This window comes from Pseudophryne corroboree, chromosome 2 (assembly GCF_028390025.1).
Source record: "Pseudophryne corroboree isolate aPseCor3 chromosome 2, aPseCor3.hap2, whole genome shotgun sequence".
Taxonomy (NCBI): domain Eukaryota; kingdom Metazoa; phylum Chordata; class Amphibia; order Anura; family Myobatrachidae; genus Pseudophryne; species Pseudophryne corroboree.
Window position 1 is genome coordinate 238,577,063 of NC_086445.1, and position 17,940 is coordinate 238,595,002.

General features: G+C 49.2%; 1 protein-coding gene across 6 annotated transcripts in view; it reads left to right on the forward strand.

Annotated features, from left to right (window-relative positions):
- Nucleotides 1–17,940, forward strand: part of BAZ2A (bromodomain adjacent to zinc finger domain 2A) — a 441,771-nt gene that overhangs the window by 189,818 nt on the left and 234,013 nt on the right. For all 6 annotated transcript variants that reach the window (XR_010211400.1, XM_063952546.1, XM_063952545.1 and 3 more), the window contains exon 5: nucleotides 17,275–17,484. Coding sequence is in view for 5 of the 6 variants with exons in the window: in XM_063952546.1 (XP_063808616.1) it covers nucleotides 17,275–17,484 (210 nt within the window). In the remaining variant the exon portion in view is untranslated. The remainder of the gene's footprint in view (nucleotides 1–17,274; nucleotides 17,485–17,940) is intronic.

Sequence of the window (17,940 nt, forward strand, 5' to 3'; positions counted from 1 at the left end):
GGGACCGAAGCCCGCCGTCGGGTGGGCGGGGCTTGATCCTCTGCACTAACCAGCGCCATTTTCTCCACAGAGGCTGCATGAGAAAACGCTGGCGCCCTGTTCTCTCCCCTGCTGAGCTTCACATGCTGGAAAAAAGAGGAGGGGGGCACATTGGCGACGCAGTGAGTGGAGATTAACATTATAAATATATAAAAGCGCTATCTGGTCATATATTCCAGTGTTTGGGCGCTGGGTGTGTGCTGGCATTCTCTCTCTCTGTCTCCCCTAAGGGCCTGCTTGGGGTTTTGTCTCCTTATAGGTAACCCCCTGTGTGTGTGAGGTGTCGGTAAGTGTGTGTCGACATGTCTGAAGCGGAAGGCTTCTCCAAGGAGGAGGTGGAGCAAATGAGTGGTGTGTCCCCGTCGCTGGTGCTGACTCAGGATTGGATGAGCATGTGGCATAGGTTAAATGCAAGTGTGACATCTTTACATGAAAGGCTTGATAAGGCTGAATTAAGGGGAACATCAGGGGGTCAATCCTCGGATTGGACCGATTCACAGGGTCCGTCGGGGTCTCAAAAACGTCCCTTAACACAAGACACTACTACCGACACGGACTCTGATTCCAGTGTCGACTATGACGAAGTAAAATTGCACCCTAGGGTGACTAAAACCATTCAGTGTATGATTGTGGCTATTAGGGATGTCTTGCATATTGAGGATGAACCCTCGGTCCCCGACACAAGGGTACACATGTTTAAGGAAAAGAAACAGATTATTAATTTTCCCACATCTCATGAATTAAATTAATTCTTTATAAAAGCTTGGGAGACTCCGGAGAAGAAGCCGCAGATCTCCAAAAGAATTTATATGGCATACCCCTTCCCTAAACAGGACAGTGAGATTTGGGAATCACCTCCCACTGTGGACAAGGCCCTGACGCGCTTGTCCAAGAAGGTGGCGCTACTGTCTCCAGACACAGCTGCCCTTAAGGACCCTGCAGATCGCAGGCAAGAAACTACCTTAAAGTGTATTTATTCTCATACGGGTGCTGTACTACGACCGACGATTGCGTCGGCATGGGTGTGTAGCGCAGTTGCAGCTTGGGCAGATGAGCTAACAGATAATTTTGAAATATGGATAAGGATACTATATTCTTAACGCTAGCCCATATAAAAGACGCAGTCTTATTTATGAGGGATGCTCAAAGAGACATTGGATTGCTGGCTTCTAGGGCCAATGCCATGTCGATCTCAGCGAGACGATCCTTATGGACTCGCCAATGGACGGGTGATGCGGATTCCAAAAAGCATATGGAAGTACTACCCTATAAGGGTGATGTATTGTTTGGGGATGGGCTGACGGACCTGGTTTCCACAGCTACAGCAGGTAAATCAAATTTTTTACCATATATTCCCCAACAGCAAAAGAAAATGCCACCCTATCAGATGCAGTCCTTTCGGTCGCACAAGTGCAGAAGAGGTCGGGGATCCTCCTTCCTTGCCAGAGGTAAGGGCAGAGGCAAAAGAGCACCTGCTTCTGCAGGCGCCCAGGAACAAAAGTCCTCCCCGGCTACTCCAAAACCCACAGCATGACGCCGGGACTCCCCTGAGGGAGTCCGCACCGGTGGGCGCACGTCTTCGATTTTTCAGCCAGGTCTGGATCAGCTCAGACCTGAATCCCTGGGTGTTAGAAATAGTTTCCCAGGGTTACAAACTGGAATTCGAAGAGTTGCCCCCGCGCCGATTTTTCAAGTCGGCCCTACCAGTTTCCACGTCGGAACGGGATGTAGTGTTAGCTGCAATTCAAACGCTGTGTATACAGCAAGTGATAATCAGGGTTCCCATGAACCAGCAGGGAAGAGGTTACTACTCAACCCTCTTTGTGGTCCCGAAACCGGACGGTTCGGTCAGACCTATCTTGAATCTGAAATCCCTAAACCTGTACATAAAAAGATTCAAATTCAAAATGGAATCGCTCAGAGCGATAATAGCCAATTTGGAGGAGGGGGAGTTTATGGTGTCTCTGGACATAAAGGATGCGTACCTTCATGTCCCCATATATCCCCCCCCATCAAGAATTCCTGAGATTCGCTGTACAGGATTGTCATTACCAATTTCAGGCGTTGCCGTTTGGACTTTCCACGGCCCCGAGGATTTTCACCAAGATAATGGCGGAAATGATGGTGCTCCTGCGCAAGCATGGAGTCACAATTATCCCATACTTGGACGATCTCCTGATAAAAGCGAGATCAAGGGAGAAATTGCTGAGCAGTGTGGCGCTCTCTCTGAGAGTGCTCCAGCAACACGGTTGGATTCTAAATCTACCGAAGTCACAGTTGATTCCGACAACTCGACTACCGTTCCTAGGTATGATACTGGATACGGAACAAATGAAGGTCTTCCTTCCAATGGAGAAAGCCCAGGACATCCAGAACATGGTCAGAGACCTGCTGAAACCGAAAAGGGTGTCTGTTCACCAGTGCACTCAAGTTCTGGGAAAGATGGTGGCGGCCTACGAGGCCATTCCATTCGGAAGGTTCCATGCAAGGACTTTTCAATGGGACCTTCTGGACAAGTGGTCCGGGTCCCATCTACACTTACATTGAAAAATGACTCTGTCCCCAGGGGCCAGGGTGTCTCTCCTGTGGTGGTTGCAAAGTGCTCACCTACTGGAGGGTCGCAGATTCGGAATTCAGGATTGGATCCTGGTTACCACGGACGCGAGCCTCCGAGGATGGGGAGCAGTCACACAAGGAAGAAATTTTCAGGGACTTTGGTCAGACCAGGAGTCCTGTCTACACATCAATGTGTTGGAACTCAGGGCCATTTTCAACGGCCTTCGACAAGCGGAGAGTCTTCTTCGAAACCTACCGGTTCTGATTCAGTCAGACAATGTCACAGCAGTGGCTCATGTGAACCGCCAAGGCGGGACAAGAAGCAGAGTCGCGATGGCGGAAGCCACCAGGATTCTTCGCTGGGCGGAAAATCACGTGAGCGCTCTGTCGGCTGTCTTCATTCCGGAAGTGGACAACTGGGAAGCAGACTTCCTCAGCAGACACGATCTCCATCCAGGAGAGTGGGGACTTCATCAAGAAGTCTTTGCAGACATAATACGTCTTTGGGGAACTCCTCAAATAGACATGATGGCGTCACGCCTCAACAAAAAACTTCAGAGATATTGTGCCAGGTCTCGGGACCCTCAGGCAGTAGCAGTAGACGCTCTGATAACACCGTGGGTGTTCAAATTGGTCTACGTGTTTCCTCCTCTTCCTCTCATCACAAAAGTGTTGAGGATCATAAGACGAAGAAGAGTACAGACGATACTCGTTGTCCCAGACTGGCCTCGAAGGGCCTGGTACTCCGATCTACAAGAGATGCTCACAGGAGATCCCTGGCCTCTTCCGCTGAGGGAAGACCTGTTGCAACAGGGGCCCTGTGTATTTCAAGACTTACCGCGGTTACGTTTGACGGCATGGCGGTTGAACGCCGAATCCTAGCAAAAAAGGGGATTCCGGAAGAGGTCATCCCTACTTTAATAAAGGCTAGGAAGGAGGTGACGGTTAAGCATTATCACCGTATCTGGCGAACATATGTGTCTTGGTGTAAGACCAAGAATGCACCTACGGAAGATTTTCATCTGGGTCGTTTTCTCCACTTCCTACAGACAGGAGTGGATATGGGCCTGAAATTAGGCTCTGTTAAGGTTCAGATTTCGGCCCTCTCGATTTTCTTTCAGAAGGAATTGGCTTCTCTTCCAGAAGTCCAGACGTTTGTGAAGGGAGTGCTGCACATCCAGCCCCCTTTTGTGCCTCCAGTGGCACCACGGGACCTCAACGTGGTGTTGCAGTTTCTAAAATCACACTGGTTTGAACCGCTTAACAAGGTTGAGTTGAAATTTCTTACTTGGAAGGTGGTCATGTTGTTGGCCTTGGCATCGGCAAGGCGAGTATCAGAATTGGCGGTTTTGTCACACAAAAGCCCCTACTTGATTTTTCATGTGGATCGAGCTGAATTGAGGACATGTCCGCAATTTTTGCCTAAGGTGGTTTCTTCATTCCATGTGAATCAACCTATTGTGGTGCCTGTGGCTACAAGTGACCTGGAGGATTCCAGATCCCTGGACGTAGTCAGGGCCTTAAAGATTTATGTAGCCAGGACGGCTAGAATTTGGAAAACAGAGGCCCTGTTTGTCCTGTATGCGGCCAATAAGAATGGCGCACCTGCTTTGAAGCAGACTATTGCTCGCTGGATCTGTAATACGATTCAGCAGGCTCACTCTACGGCTGGATTGCCGGTACCAAATTCGGTTAAGGCCCATTCCACTAGGAAGGTGGGCTCTTCTTGGGCGGCTGCCCGAGGCGTCTCGGCATTACAACTTTGCCGAGCGGCGACTTGGTCGGGGTCAAACACTTTTGCTAAATTCTACAAGTTTGATACCCTGGCTGATGAGGACCTAGCGTTTGCTCAGTCGGTGCTGCAGAGTCATACGCACTCTCCCGCCCGATTGGATGCTTTGGTATAAACCCCATGGTCCTTACGGAGTCCCCAGCATCCTCTAGGACGTAAGAGAAAACAAGATTTTAAACCTACCGGTAAATCTATTTCTCCTAGTCCGTAGAGGATGCTGGGCGCCCGTCCCAGTGCGGAAACTCTGCAAGACTTGTATATAGTTGTTGATTACATAAGGGTTATGTTACAGTTGGAATCGGTCTTGGACCGTTGCTGTTTTTTGTTCATACGGTTAACTGGTTACGTATGATCCAGGTTACATGGTATGATTGGTGTGGGCTGGTATGAATCTTGCCCTTGGATTTCCAAATCCTGCCTTGTAGTGTCCATCTCCTCTGGGCACAGTTCTCTAACTGAGATCTGGAGGAGGGGCATAGAGGGAGAAGCCAGTGCACACCCATAGTCAAAGTTCTTTTAGGTGCCCTATCTCCTGCGGAGCCCGTCTATACCCCATGGTCCTTACGGAGTCCCCAGCATCCTCTACGGACTAGGAGAAATAGATTTACCGGTAGGTTTAAAATCTTATTTTTACAGCTTGGCAGCTTCTCATTGGCTGTTATGCCGCGATCCCTGATTGGCTCGTGCTAGATTTTAAAAAAAGCCGCTCCTTCATTTGATTGGCAGCCGATCTGCGTGCTAGTGCCAACTTTAAACTGCGCAGCCCCCCGGACCTTTTGTGGGCGGAAGTAGGCAGTGGATAGGCTTTGATGGTGCTAGCTGGGTGACTGCCCTGCTAGCCCGCCCCTAAAACCGCCACTGCATGAAATTAACATGCTCTGAATATGTACATAAAACATGATGACGTTCACTGTGGCGATGACGACAGATTTGTCTACATATTGAGGGTAGGCTTCAATTAGGGTGAATGTCGTCATACTATCCAAGTGTTGACATTCTGAATGTCCACATAATATACCACACTCTTGCAAACAACTGCGTGGGGATTCATAGTCCCTTACATTTAACTTTTTTCTTTTTCTCTAACGTCCTAGTGGATGCTGGGGACTCCGTAAGGACCGTGGGAATAGACGGGCTCCGCAGGAGACAGGGCACTTTAAGAAAGAATTTGGATACTGGTGTGCTCTGGCTCCTCCATCTATGTCCCTCCTCCAGACCTCAGTTTGAATCTGTGCCCGGACGAGCTGGGTGCTACTTAGTGAGCTCTCCTGAGCTTGATATAAGAAAGTATTTTGTTAGGTTTTTTTATTTTCAGGGAGATCTGCTGGCAACAGACTCTCTGCAGCGTGGGACTGAGGGGAGAGAAGCAGCCCTACTCACTGAAGATAGGTCCTGCTTCTTAGGCTACTGGACACCATTAGCTCCAGAGGGATCGTACACAGGATCTCACCCTTTGTCGTCCGATCCCGGAGCCGCGCCGCCGTCCCCCTCACAGAGCCGGAAGACAGAAGCCGGTGAAAGAAGCAAGAAGACTTCAAAAGCGGCGGCAGAAGACTCCAGTCTTCAATCTGAGGTAGCGCACAGCACTGCAGCTGTGCGCCATTGCTCCCACATTAACCCACACACTCCGGTCACTGTAGGGTGCAGGGCGCAGGGGGGGGCGCCCTGGGCAGCAATTAGGAAACCTCTTGGCAAAAAGTAGCATATATACAGTTGGGCACTGTATATATGCATGAGCCCCCGCCATTTTTTTACACACAAACGCGGGACAGAAGCCCGCCGCTGAGGGGGCGGGGCTTCTTCCTCAGCACTCACCAGCGCCATTTTCTCTCCACAGCTCCGCTGAGAGGAAGCTCCCCAGGCTCTCCCCTGCAGAAACACGGTAGAAGAGGGTAAAAAGAGAGGGGGGGCACATAAATTAGGTGCAAAAAAGCTTTATATACAGCAGCTACTGGGTTAACACTAAGTTACTGTGTGATTCCTGGGACATATAGCGCTGGGGTGTGTGCTGGCATACTCTCTCTCTGTCTCTCCAAAGGGCCTTGTGGGGGATCTGTCTTCAAAAAGAGCATCCCCTGTATGTGTGTGGTGTGTCGGTACGCTTGTGTCGACATGTTTGACGAGGAAGGCTATGTGGAAGCAGAGCGGGAGCAAATGAATGTGGGGTCGCCGTCGACGGCGCCGACACCTGATTGGATGGATATGTGGAAGGTTTTAAATGATAATGTTAATTCCTTGAATAAAAGGTTGGATAAAGCTGAAACCTTAGGACAGTCAGGGTCTCAGCCCATGCCTGATCCTATGTCGCAGAGGCCGTCAGGGTCTCAGAAGCGCCCACTATCCCAAATTGTTGACACAGACACCAACACGGAGTCTGACTCCAGTGTCTGCTATGATGATGCAAAGTTACAGCCTAAATTGGCTAAAGCTATACGTTATATGATTATAGCAATGAAGGAGGTGTTGCACATCACAGAGGAAACCCCAGTCCCGGACAAGAGGGTTCATATGTATGGGGGAAAAAGGCAAGAGGTGACCTTTCCCCCTTCACATGAGCTAAATGAGTTATGTGAAAAGGCTTGGGAATCTCCAGATAAAAATCTGCAGATTTCCAAACGGATGCTTATGGCGTATCCTTTCCCGCCAACGGACAGGTTATGCTGGGAATCCTCCCCTAGGGTGGACAAAGCTCTCACACGCTTATCCAAAAGGGTAGCCCTGCCGTCACAGGATACGGCCACCCTAAAATATGCTGCGGATAGAAAGCAAGAGGGTACCCTGAAGTCCATTTATATACATTCAGGTACCTTACTAAGGCCGGCAATTGCGTCGGCATGGGTGCGTAGTGCTGTAGCAGCATGGACGGATACCTTGTCTGAGGAACTTGATACCTTGGACAAGGATATTATATTAATGACCCTGGGGCATATAAAAGACGCTGTCCTATATATGAGAGATGCTCAAAGAGACATTAGGCTTCTGGGCTCTAGAATAAATGCAATGTCCATTTCTGCCAGAAGGTTCCTGTGGACTTGGCAATAGACAGACGATGCCGACTCAAAAAAACACATGGAGGTTTTACCTTACAAGGGTGAGGAGTTGTTTAGGGAAGGCCTCTCGGACCTGGTCTCCACAGCTACTGCTGGAAAGTCAAATTTTTTGCCATATGTTCCCTCACAACCTAAGAAAGCACCGTATTACCAAATGCAGTCCTTTTGTTCACAAAAAGGCAAGAAAGTCTGAGGTGCGTCCTTTCTTGCCAGAGGCAGGGGCAGAGGAAAGAAGCTGCACAACACAGCTAGTTCCCAGGAACAGAAGTCCTCCCCGGCTTCCACTAAATCCACCGCATGACGCTGGGGCTCCACAGGCGGAGCTAGGCCCGGTGGGGGCGCGTCTCCGAAATTTCAGCCACAAGTGGGTTCACTCCCAGGTGGATCCCTGGGCGATAGAGATTGTGTCTCAGGGATACAAGCTGGAATTCGAAGAGATGCCCTCTCACCGATACCTCAAATCGGCCCTGCCAGCTTCCCCCTTAGAGAGGGAAATAGTGTTAGCTGCAATTCACAAATTGTATCTACAGCAGGTGGTGGTCAAGGTTCCCCTCCTTCAACAAGGAAAGGGTTATTATTCGACCATGTTTGTGGTACCGAAACCGGACGGTTCGGTCAGACCCATATTAAATTTAAAATCCCTGAACATATACCTGAAAAGGTTCAAGTTCAAGATGGAATCGCTCAGAGCGGTCATCGCAAGCCTGGAAGGGGGGCATTTTATGGTGTCTCTGGACATAAAGGATGCATACCTTCATGTCCCCATTTATCCACCTCATCAGGCGTACCTCAGATTTGTGGTACAGGATTGTCATTACCAATTCCAGACGTTGCCGTTTGGTCTCTCCACGGCACCGAGAATATTTACCAAGGAAATGATGGTGCTCCTGCGAAAGCAAGGGGTCACAATTATCCCATACTTGGACGATCTCCTCATAAATGCGAGGTCCAGAGAGCAGTTGCTGATCAGCGTAGCACGCTCTCGGGAAGTGTTACAACAGCACGGCTGGATTCTAAATATTCCAAAGTCGCAGTTGATTCCTACGACTAGTCTGCCCTTCCTGGGCATGATTCTGGACACAGACCAGAAGAGGGTTTATCTCCCGATGGAGAAGGCTGAGGAGCTCATGACACTGGTCAGAGACCTATTAAAATCAAAACAGGTGTCTGTGCATCACTGCACGCGAGTCCTGGGAAAGATGGTGGCATCATACGAGGCCATTCCCTTCGGCAGGTTCCATGCGAGGACCTTTCAATGGGATCTGTTGGACAAGTGGTCCGGATCACATCTACAGATGCATCGGCTGATCACCCTATCCCCCAGGGCCAGGGTGTCTCTCCTGTAGTGGCTGCAGAGTGCTCACCTTCTAGAGGGCCGCAGATTCGGCATTCAGGACTGGGTCCTGGTGACCACGGATGCAAGCCTCCGAGGGTGGGGGGCAGTCACACAGGGAAGAAATTTCCAAGGTCTGTGGTCAAGTCAGGAGACTTGCCTTCACATCAATATCCTGGAACTAAGGGCCATATACAACGCCCTAAGTCAAGCGGAAACCCTGCTTCGCGACCAATCGGTGCTGATTCAGTCAGACAACATCACCTCAGTGGCTCATGTAAACCGCCAAGGCGGCACAAGGAGCAGGGTGGCGATGGAGGAAGCCACCAGAATTCTTCGCTGGGCGGAGAATCACGTAAGAGCACTGTCAGCAGTGTTCATTACGGGAGTGGACAACTGGGAAGCAGACTTCCTCAGCAGGCACGACCTCCACCCGGGAGAGTGGGGACTTCATCAAGAAGTCTTCATGCAGATTGCAAGGCGGTGGGAACTGCCACAGGTGGACATGATGGCATCCCGCCTCAACAAAAAACTACAGAGATATTGCGCCAGGTCACGAGACCCTCAGGCGATAGCTGTAGACGCACTAGTAACACCGTGGGTATTCCAGTCGGTTTATGTATTTCTTCCTCTTCCTCTCATACCAAAGGTGCTGAGAATCATAAGAAAAGAGGAGTGAGAACAATACTCATTGTTCCGGATTGGCCAAGAAGGACTTGGTATCCGGATCTGCAAGAAATGCTCACAGAGGACCCATGGCCTCTGCCTCTAAGACAGGACTTGTTGCAACAGGGGCCCTGTCTGTTCCAAGACTTCCCGCGGCTGCGTTTGACGGCATCGCGGTTGAACGCCGGATCCTAGCAGAAAAAGGCATTCCGGATGAGGTTATTCCTACGCTGATAAAGGCTAGGAAGGACGTGACGGCTAAACATTATCACCGTATATGGCGAAAATATGTTGCTTTGTGTGAGGCCAGGAATGCCCCTACGGAGGAATTCCAGCTGGGCCGTTTCCTTCACTTCCTACAGTCGGGAGTGACTTAGGGCCTGAAATTGGGTTCCATTAAGGTCCAGATTTCGGCTCTATCCATTTTCTTTCAAAAAGAACTGGCTTCTCTTCCTGAAGTCCAGACGTTTGTAAAGGGAGTGCTGCATATTCAGCCCCCTTTTGTGCCTCCAGTGGCACCTTGGGATCTTAACGTGGTGTTGAGTTTCCTGAAGTCACACTGGTTTGAGCCACTCAAAACCGTGGAGTTATAATTTCTCACGTGGAAGGTGGTCATGCTATTAGCCTTGGCTTCAGCTAGGCGTGTGTCAGAATTAGCGGCTTTGTCACATAAAAGCCCCTATCTGGTTTTCCATATGGACAGGGCAGAATTGCGGACCCGTCCACAATTTCTGCCAAAAGTGGTGTCATCCTTTCATATGAACCAACCTATTGTGGTGCCTGTGGCTACTCGTGACTTGGAGGATTCCGAGTTACTAGATGTGGTCAGGGCTTTGAAGGTTTATGTAGCCAGAACGGCTAGAGTCAGGAAAACTGAGTCGCTGTTTATCCTGTATGCATCCAACAAGCTGGGTGCTCCTGCTTCATAGCAAACTATTGCTCGCTGGATCTGTAACACGATTCAGCAGGCTCATTCTGCGGCTGGATTGCCGCTTCCAAAATCAGTAAAAGCCCACTCCACAAGGAAGGTGGGCTCTTCTTGGGCGGCTGCCCAAGGGGTCTTGGCATTACAGCTTTGCCGAGCAGCTACTTGGTCAGGTTCGAACTCTTTTGAAAAGTTTTACAAGTTTGATACCCTGGCTGAGGAGGACCTTGTGTTTGCTCATTCGGTGCTGCAGAGTCATCCACACTCTCCCGCCCGTTTGGGAGCTTTGGTATAATCCCCATGGTCCTTACGGAGTCCCCAGCATCCACTAGGACGTTAGAGAAAATAAGATTTTACTTACCGGTAAATCTATTTCTCGTAGTCCGTAGTGGATGCTGGGCGCCCATCCCAAGTGCGGACTTCTTCTGCAATACTTGTATATAGTTATTGTTTAAATAAGGGTTATGTTTGGTTGCATCAGGGTTGATCTGATGCTCCGTTGTTGTTCATACTGTTAACTGGGTAAGTTTATCACGAGTTATACGGTGTGATTGGTGTGACTGGTATGAGTCTTGCCCTGGATTCCAAAATCCTTTCCTTGTATTGTCAGCTCTTCCGGGCACAGTTTCTCTAACTGAGGTCTGGAGGAGGGACATAGAGGGAGGAGCCAGAGCACACCAGTATCCAAATTCTTTCTTAAAGTGCCCTGTCTCCTGCGGAGCCCGTCTATTCCCCATGGTCCTTACGGAGTCCCCAGCATCCACTACGGACTACGAGAAATAGATTTACCGGTAAGTAAAATCTTATTTCTCTGACGTCCTAGTGGATGCTGGGACTCCGTCAGGACCATGGGGAATAGCGGCTCCGCAGGAGACAGGGCACAAAATTTAAAAAATTTGACCACTAGGTGGTGTGTACTGGCTCCTCCCCCTATGACCCTCCTCCAAGCCTCAGTTAGGTTTTTGTGCCCGTCCGAGCAGGGTGCAATCTAGGTGGCTCTCCTAAAGAGCTGCTTAGAAAAAGTTTGTTAGGTTTTTTATTTTCAGTGAGTCCTGCTGAACACAGGCTCACTGCAACGAGGGACTTAGGGGAGAAGAAGTGAACTCACCTGCGTGCAGGATGGATTTGCTTCTTAGGCTACTGGACACTAGCTCCAGAGGGACGATCACAGGTACAGCCTGGATGGGTCACCGGAGCCGCGCCGCCGACCCCCTTGCAGATGCCGAATAGAGAAGAGGTCCAGAAACCGGCGGCAGAAGACGTCTGTCTTCATGAGGTAGCGCACAGCACTGCAGCTGTGCGCCATTGCTCTCCGCACACTTCACACCAGCGGTCACTGAGGGTGCAGGGCGCTGGGGGGGGCGCCCTGGGCAGCAATGTAATATACCTATTCTGGCTAAAATATATCACATATAGCCCCTGGGGCTATATGGATGTATTTAACCCCTGCCAGGTTCCAAAAAAACCGGGAGAAGAAGCCCGCCGAAAAGGGGGCGGGGCCTATTCTCCTCAGCACACAGCGCCATTTTCCTGCCCAGCTCCGCTGCGAGGAAGGCTCCCAGGACTCTCCCCTGCACTGCACTACAGAAACAGGGTAAAAACAGAGAGGGGGGGCACTTATTGGCGATATTTATAATATTTGAGCTGCTATAAAGGGAACACACTTATTAAGGTTGTCCCTATATATATTTATAGCGCTTGGGTGTGTGCTGGCAAACTCTCCCTCTGTCTCCCCAAAGGGCTAGTGGGGTCCTGTCTTCTATCAGAGCATTCCCTGTGTGTCTGCTGTGTGTCGGTACGTGTGTGTCGACATGTATGAGGACGATGTTGGCGTGGAGGCGGAGCAATTGCCTGTAATGGTGATGTCACCCCCTAGGGAGTCGACACCAGAATGGATGGCTTTGTTTATGGAATTACGGGATAGTGTCAGCACGCTACAAAAGTCGGTTGACGACATGAGACAGCCGGCAAACCAGTTAGTACCTGTCCAGGCGTCTCAGACACCGTCAGGGGCTGTAAAACGCCCTTTACCTCAGTCGGTCGACACAGACCCAGACACTGACACTGAATCCAGTGTCGACGGTGAAGAAACAAACGTATTTTCCAGTAGGGCCACACGTTATATGATCACGGCAATAAAGGAGGCTTTGCATATCTCTGATACTCCAAGTACCACAAAAAGGGGTATTATGTGGGGTGTGAAAAAACTACCAATAGTTTTTCCTGAATCAGAGTAACTGAATGAAGTGTGTGATGAAGCGTGGGTTACCCCAGATAGAAAACTGCTAATTTCAAAGAAGTTATTGGCATTATACCCTTTCCCGCCAGAGGTTAGGGCGCGCTGGGAAACACCTCCTAGGGTGGATAAGGCGCTCACACGCTTATCAAAGCAAGTGGCGTTACCGTCTCCTGATACGGCCGCCCTCAAGGATCCAGCTGATAAGAGGCTGGAGAATACATTAAAAAGTATATACACACATACGGGTGTTATACTGAGACCAGCAATCGCCTCAGCCTGGATGTGCAGTGCTGGCGTGGCTTGGTCGGAGTCACTGTCTGAAAATATTGATACCCTGGATAGGGACAGTATTTTACTGACTATAGAGCAGTTAAAGGATGCATTTCTTTATATGCGAGATGCACAGAGAGATATTTGCACTCTGGCATCAAGAGTAAGTGCGATGTCCATATCTGCCAGAAGAAGTTTATGGACGCGCCAGTGGTCAGGTGATGCGGATTCCAAACGACATATGGAAGTATTGCCGTATAAGGGGGAGGAATTATTTGGGGTCGGTCTATCGGATCTGGTGGCCACGGCAACGGCCGGAAAATCCACCTTTTTACCCCAGATCACCTCCCAGCAGAAAAAGCCGCAGGCTTTTCAGCCGCAGTCCTTTCGTTCCTATAAGAACAAACGAGCAAAAGGACATTCCTATTTGCCCCGAGGCAAAGGAAAGGGTAAGAGACTGCAACAAGCAGCTCCTTCCCAGGAGCAGAAGCCCTCCCCGGCTTCTACAAAGGCGTCAGCATGACGCTGGGACCTTACAAGCAGACTCAGGGGCGGTGGGGGGTCGCCTTAAACATTTCAGCGCACAGTGGGCTCACTCGCAGGTGGACCCCTGGATCCTGCAGGTAGTATCTCAGGGTTACAGGTTGGAATTCGAGAAGTCCCCTCCTCGCCGTTTCCTAAAGTCTGCTTTGCCAACGTCTCCCTCCGACAGGGCGACGGTATTGGAGGCCATTCACAAGCTGTATTCTCAGCAGGTGATAGTCAAGGTACCCCTCCTACAACAGGGACAGGGGTATTACTCCACGCTATTTGTGGTACCGAAGCCGGACGGCTCGGTAAGACCGATTCTAAATCTAAAATCTCTGAACCTGTACATACAAAAATTCAAGTTCAAGATGGAGTCACTCAGAGCAGTGATAGCGAATCTGGAAGAAGGGGATTTTATGGTGTCCTTGGACATCAAGGATGCTTACCTTCATGTTCCAATTTGTCCTTCACACCAAGGGTACCTCAGGTTCGTGGTCCAAAACTGTCATTATCAGTTTCAGACGCTGCCGTTTGGATTGTCCACGGCACCCCGGGTCTTTACCAAGGTAATGGCCGAAATGATGATCCTTCTTCGAAAAGAAGGCGTCTTAATTATCCCTTACTTGGACGATCTCCTGATAAGGGCAAGATCCAGAGAACAGCTGGAGGTCGGAGTAGCACTAACCCAAGTAGTGCTCCAACAACACGGGTGGATTCTGAATTTTCCAAAATCCCAACTGATCCCGACGACACGTCTGTTGTTCCTAGGGATGATTCTGGACACTGTTCAGAAAAAGGTATTTCTTCCGGAGGAGAAAGCCAGGGAGTTATCCGATCTAGTCAGGAACCTCCTAAAACCAGGAAAAGTATGTGTGCATCAATGCACAAGAGTCCTGGGAAAAATGGTAGCTTCTTACGAAGCGATTCCATTCGGCAGATTCCATGCACGAACTTTTCAGTGGGATCTGCTGGACAAATGGTCCGGATCGCATCTGCAGATGCATCAGCGGATAAAATTGTCCACAAGGACAAGAGTGTCTCTGCTATGGTGGTTGCAGAGTGCTCATCTGTTAGAGGGCCGCAGATTTGGCATACAGAACTGGGTCCTAGTGACCACGGATGCCAGCCTGAGAGGCTGGGGAGCGGTCACACAGGGAAGAAACTTCCAGGGCGTGTGGTCAAGCCTGGAGACGTCTCTTCACATAAATATACTGGAGCTAAGAGCAATCTACAATGCTCTAAGCCTGGCAAAACCTCTGCTTCAGGGTCAGCCGGTGTTGATTCAGTCGGACAACATCACGGCAGTCGCCCACGTAAACAGGACAGGTATTGCGCCAGGTCAAGAGACCCTCAGGCAATAGCTGTAGACGCTCTGGTAACACCATGGGTGTACCAGTCAGTGTATGCGTTTCCTCCTCTGCCTCTCATACCAAAAGTACTGAGAATTATACGGCAAAGGGGAGTAAGAACGATACTCGTGGCTCCGGATTGGCCAAGAAGAACTTGGTACCCGGAACTTCAGGAGATGCTCACGGAAGATCCGTGGCCTCTACCTCTAAGACGGGACCTGCTTCAGGAGGGACCGTGTCTATTCCAAGACTTACCGCGGCTGCGTTTGACGGCATGGCGGTTGAACGCCGAATCCTAAGGGAAAAAGGCATTCCGGAAGAGGTCATCCCTACCCTGGTAAAAGCCAGGAAGGAGGTGACTGCACAACATTATCACCGCATTTGGAGAAAATATGTTGCGTGGTGTGAGGCCAGGAAGGCCCCGACGGAGGAATTTCAACTGGGTCGATTCCTACATTTCCTGCAAACAGGATTGTCTATGGGCCTCAAATTAGGGTCCATTAAGGTTCAAATTTCGGCCCTGTCGATTTTCTTCCAGAAAGAATTGGCTTCAGTTCCTGAAGTCCAGACTTTTGTAAAAGGAGTACTACATATACAGTCCCCGGTTGTGCCCCCAGTGGCACCGTGGGATCTTAATGTAGTTTTGGATTTTCTCAAATCCCATTGGTTTGAGCCACTCAAATCGGTGGATTTGAAATATCTTACATGGAAAGTAACCATGCTACTGGCCCTGGCTTCAGCCAGGAGAGTGTCAGAATTGGCGGCTTTATCGTATAAAAGCCCATATCTGATTTTCCATTCGGACAGGGCAGAACTGCGGACGCGTCCTCACTTTCTGCCTAAGGTGGTTTCAGCGTTTCACCTGAACCAGCCTATTGTGGTGCCTGCGGCTACTAGCGATTTGGAGGATTCCAAGTTGCTGGACGTTGTCAGAGCATTGAAAATATATATTTCAAGGACGGCTGGAGTCAGAAAATCTGACTCGCTGTTTATACTGTATGCACCCAACAAGCTGGGTGCTCCTGCTTCTAAGCAGACGATTGCTCGTTGGATTTGTAGCACAATTCAACTTGCACATTCTGTGGCAGGCCTGCCACAGCCTAAATCTGTCAAGGCCCATTCCACAAGGAAGGTGGGCTCATCTTGGGCGGCTGCCCGAGGGGTCTCGGCATTACAACTCTGCCGAGCAGCTACGTGGTCAGGGGAGAACACGTTTGTAAAATTCTACAAATTTGATACCCTGGCTAAGGAGGACCTGGAGTTCTCTCATTCGGTGCTGCAGAGTCATCCGCACTCTCCCACCCGTTTGGGAGCTTTGGTATAATCCCCATGGTCCTGACGGAGTCCCAGCATCCACTAGGACGTCAGAGAAAATAAGATTTTACTTACCGATAAATCTATTTCTCGTAGTCCGTAGTGGATGCTGGGCGCCCATCCCAAGTGCGGATTGTCTGCAATACTTGTACATAGTTATTGTTACAAAAAAATCGGGTTGTTATTGTTGTGAGCCGTCTGTTCAGAGGCTCCTACGTTTGTCATACTGTTAACTGGGTTCAGATCACAAGTTGTACGGTGTGATTGGTGTGGCTGGTATGAGTCTTACCCGGGATTCAAAATCCTTCCTTATTGTGTACGCTCGTCCGGGCACAGTATCCTAACTGAGGCTTGGAGGAGGGTCATAGGGGGAGGAGCCAGTACACACCACCTAGTGGTCAAATTTTTTAAATTTTGTGCCCTGTCTCCTGCGGAGCCGCTATTCCCCATGGTCCTGACGGAGTCCCAGCATCCACTACGGACTACGAGAAATAGATTTATCGGTAAGTAAAATCTTATATTTTTTTTAATTGTAATATCTATTTTGGACTGTGTTGTAAACTGGTGTTACATATCATAAACTCACTAGCTATAACACAGTATGTAGACAAAGGTAACTGGACACTGATAGCAAATATATCAAGATGTTATTTACGTTAGTACTTTGTAGGTCCGCCATGTGGCGTTATTAATGCGTACCCTCTTCATGGCAAACTATCCACAAGTTCCTGGACAACAGCATGTGGTATGTTTTACCATTCCGCCTTAAGTACAGTGACCAATTGCAACACTGAAGAAGGTCGAGTCGGTCTAGAACGTACCCATAGCTCCTGTTTGTCCAGAGGTTCTTAGTGGTGTTAAGATCTAGGCTCTGAGCTGGGCAAGTACATCCAGGTTACCAAATTGTATATATTCCGATCCATTGTCACACAGGTAATGTGATATTGCGCAGCCTGTGATGATCCCCTTTTTAAACTCTGTTATCTCCTTCCGGAAAGCCATTTCGTTAGCAAATGATCCAATCAGTGCTCATCTACCCATTTTATACCTTCATGAACACGTGTCTGCTGCAGGAGCACACTATTCCGCTTACACTTTTGTCTACATAGAGTATATATGTTGGTTGATATGATTTAGGGAAATGTACTTTTTCTCCCTTTTGGTGTCTGTGTGTAACCATGTTGTTCTTCCTGTCATTCTATATTTCTAAAAGAATCCGCCAGCAATACGATCTATGATCTTGAAGAAATGGAAGCAGAATCCCAAGAGAAGGACAGGAGTCCCTTGGTTGAATCGTCAAGTTTGGAATGCCATTCATATTCAAGCACTGCCGCCTATCCACTTGTGATTGAAGAAGTCAAGGATTCTCACTCATTCAATCCTGCTTCTGTGTCTCCTGAATTAGGAGACTCTGTCATACAAGGTGCTTATGTGCAATTCATTAGTTTGCTACTGGGCTGCCGAGTGGTGGTCTTAGCTCCCTTACCACTGGTGTTGCACTTCCAGAGGTGCTGCATGTCTGATGCTTACAAACAACATTAATAGAAATGCAGTACCTTGTTCGTTGGCAGATAAGTAGACCCTTGTCCATTATGCCATTTGCCTGTAAGTGCCCGGTTAAGCATCATCATTGAAATGACAACACATTTGGTTTTTGCTTTACTAGATTTTCTAGGTTTTTTGTTTGTTTTCTTGAAAACTCTAGTCAGAATTGTGACATATTAAAACTAGCTTATAGCAATTACCTTTTGGATACCTAGAAAGTTCTAGACACATACCAATTCACCAAACAAATGTTTTTCTCTGCAGCTAGCTTTCTAGATAGGCCATACATTAGAAGCTAAGGCCCTATCGCCATTAAACCCGCATGACGATGCAT